At 53.7% G+C, this 2,677-nt stretch overlaps 1 protein-coding gene across 1 annotated transcript; it reads right to left on the reverse strand.

Moving 5' to 3' along the window:
• Nucleotides 1-256: 256 nt before the first annotated feature.
• On the reverse strand, nucleotides 257-2,677 carry HSPA2 (heat shock protein family A (Hsp70) member 2). Its single transcript, XM_021554461.4, has one exon. It carries the CDS (start codon nucleotides 2,542-2,544, stop codon nucleotides 640-642), a length of 1,905 nt encoding a protein of 634 aa, XP_021410136.1. The 5' UTR covers nucleotides 2,545-2,677; the 3' UTR covers nucleotides 257-639.

Here is a 2,677-nt window from a genome sequence, read left to right on the forward strand (position 1 = left end):
CCACAAGGCTGGGGGGTCTGCAATACCAGGATCCCCCCTCCCCAGCACCCATTCCAAGCTGGGGTCCCCTCAGGGAGCCCCCATGCTCTCTCCCATTGCCACTTTAGGGGCATCAGCCACCCCTGCGGAGCCCAACACCCCCCTGCTCCACTGCTGGCACCACCCAGAGACACAGACAGCACCAGATAGGTATTCCTCACCCCCTCCCCCCCCACCCCAACTATTGCCCCTTCACAGAGAGGAGAAAGAGGATAGATTTATGCTTTTAAAACATTTTATTTATTACCAAAATTTCCAGAAGCCAAATTTGGCAAATTTTTTTTATCTTCTGTAAAGTTTTTCATGCATAACTTGAAACTTGTCAACTGCAACAGTCAAGTGGTTACTTTAGAAGAGACAGAGACAAACATCCAGAATACAAACAGCTGTATCTGAATTAACAACATTTGTCTATTACTAACCTTATAAAGCAGGACGTGCCTTCCCTCTTATCAAAACCAAGCTGACAGATCTGCCTTTATACACACCCAACAGAATAAACTCTGTTATCGGCAAGGACGTTTTCCTTAAACGTTAGAAAAAAAAACAAAGCAAAGAATGGAGTGACTGTCCATAAACCAGTCTATACTTCAGTCCTCTTTAATCTACTTCTTCGATGGTGGGGCCGCCGGAGCCACCTGCCCCAGCCCCTCCATCTCCCCGGTACAATTTTGTGACGATCGGGTTGCAGAGTTTCTCCAGCTCTTTCTGCTTGTGCTCATACTCTTCCTTCTCAGCCATCTGGTTGCGGTCGAGCCAAGACACCACCTCCTTGCACTTGTCGAGCACTTTCTGCTTGTCCTGGTCACTGATCTTTCCCTTCAGTTTATCATCCTCCACTGTCTGCTTCATGTTGTAAGTGTAGGACTCGAGGGAGTTCTTAGCTGCCACCCGATCCCGGTTAGCTTCATCCTCTGCTTTGTACTTCTCTGCTTCTTGCACCATACGGTCAATGTCGTCCTTGCTGAGGCGACCCTTGTCGTTGGTGATGGTGATCTTGTTCTCCTTGCCCGTGCTCTTGTCCACGGCACTGACGTTCAGGATACCATTGGCATCTATGTCAAAAGTGACCTCAATCTGGGGGACTCCCCTGGGTGCTGGGGGGATGCCTGTTAGGTCAAACTTGCCCAGCAAGTTGTTATCCCTTGTCATAGCCCTCTCACCTTCGTACACCTGGACCAGGACACTATTCTGGTTGTCTGAGTAGGTGGTGAAGGTCTGAGTTTGTTTGGTGGGGATGGTGGTGTTGCGCTTGATGAGAGCAGTCATCACTCCTCCAGCTGTCTCGATGCCCAGGGACAGAGGAGTTACATCCAACAGCAGGAGATCCTGCACGTTCTCAGACTTGTCTCCCATGAGGATAGCTGCTTGTACAGCAGCACCATAAGCCACAGCCTCATCAGGGTTGATGCTCTTGTTGAGCTCTTTGCCATTGAAGAAATCCTGCAGCAGCTTCTGGATCTTGGGAATCCGGGTAGAGCCACCCACCAGCACAATCTCCTGGATCTGGCCCTTGTCGAGCTTGGCATCACGCAGAGCCTTCTCCACCGGCTCCAGGGTGCCACGGAAAAGGTCAGCATTGAGCTCCTCAAAACGGGCACGAGTAATGGAGGTGTAGAAGTCAATGCCCTCAAACAGAGAGTCAATCTCAATGCTGGCCTGTGTGGAGGAGCTGAGGGTGCGCTTTGCCCTCTCACAAGCTGTGCGCAGCCGCCTCACGGCTCGCTTGTTACCAGCAATGTCACGCTTGTGCTTGCGCTTGAATTCTTCCACAAAGTGGTTCACCATGCGGTTGTCAAAGTCCTCCCCACCCAAATGGGTATCGCCAGCAGTGGACTTTACCTCAAAAATCCCATCCTCGATGGTAAGGATGGAGACATCGAAAGTGCCCCCTCCCAGGTCAAAGATGAGCACGTTCTTCTCTCCAGCCCGGGTTCCCTTCTTGTCCAGGCCGTAAGCGATAGCGGCTGCAGTGGGCTCATTGATGATACGCATCACATTGAGTCCTGTGATGGTGCCGGCGTCCTTGGTGGCCTGGCGCTGGGAGTCATTGAAGTATGCCGGCACCGTGATGACAGCATTCTGCACCTTGCACCCCAGATAGGCCTCAGCAATCTCCTTCATCTTGGTGAGCACCATGGAGCTGATCTCCTCTGGGAAGAAGGTCTTCATCTCCCCCTTGTACTCCACCTGCACCTTGGGCTTGCCTCCCTCATTCACCACACGGAAAGGCCAATGCTTCATGTCCGACTGCACCGTGGGGTCGTCGTACTTGCGGCCAATGAGGCGCTTGGCATCAAAGATGGTGTTGGTGGGGTTCATTGCCACCTGGTTCTTGGCAGCATCCCCGATGAGCCGCTCCGTATCGGTGAACGCCACATAGCTGGGTGTGGTGCGGTTACCCTGATCGTTGGCGATGATCTCCACCTTGCCGTGCTGGAAGACACCCACGCAGGAGTACGTGGTGCCCAGGTCGATGCCGATCGCCGGCCCCTTGGCAGACATGGTGTCGGCTGTTTGCGCTGCTGTTCGCCCGTGTCCACCCCGCCCGCTCCAGCTGCCGCCGCGGCGCGATATGCCCAGCTCGCGCCGCCGCCGCCCCTTTTATACCCGCCGCGGCCGCTTCTGGAACCTGCCA

Source organism: Lonchura striata, chromosome 5, assembly GCF_050655825.1.
Source record: "Lonchura striata isolate lonStrDom1 chromosome 5, ASM5065582v1, whole genome shotgun sequence".
Lineage (NCBI taxonomy): Eukaryota > Metazoa > Chordata > Aves > Passeriformes > Estrildidae > Lonchura > Lonchura striata.

What these genes read in the sequence shown, in the direction of transcription:
- HSPA2 (XM_021554461.4), bottom strand. Translation starts at nt 2,544, where the DNA reads ATGTCTGCCAAGGGGCCGGCGATCGGCATCGACCTGGGCACCACGTAC.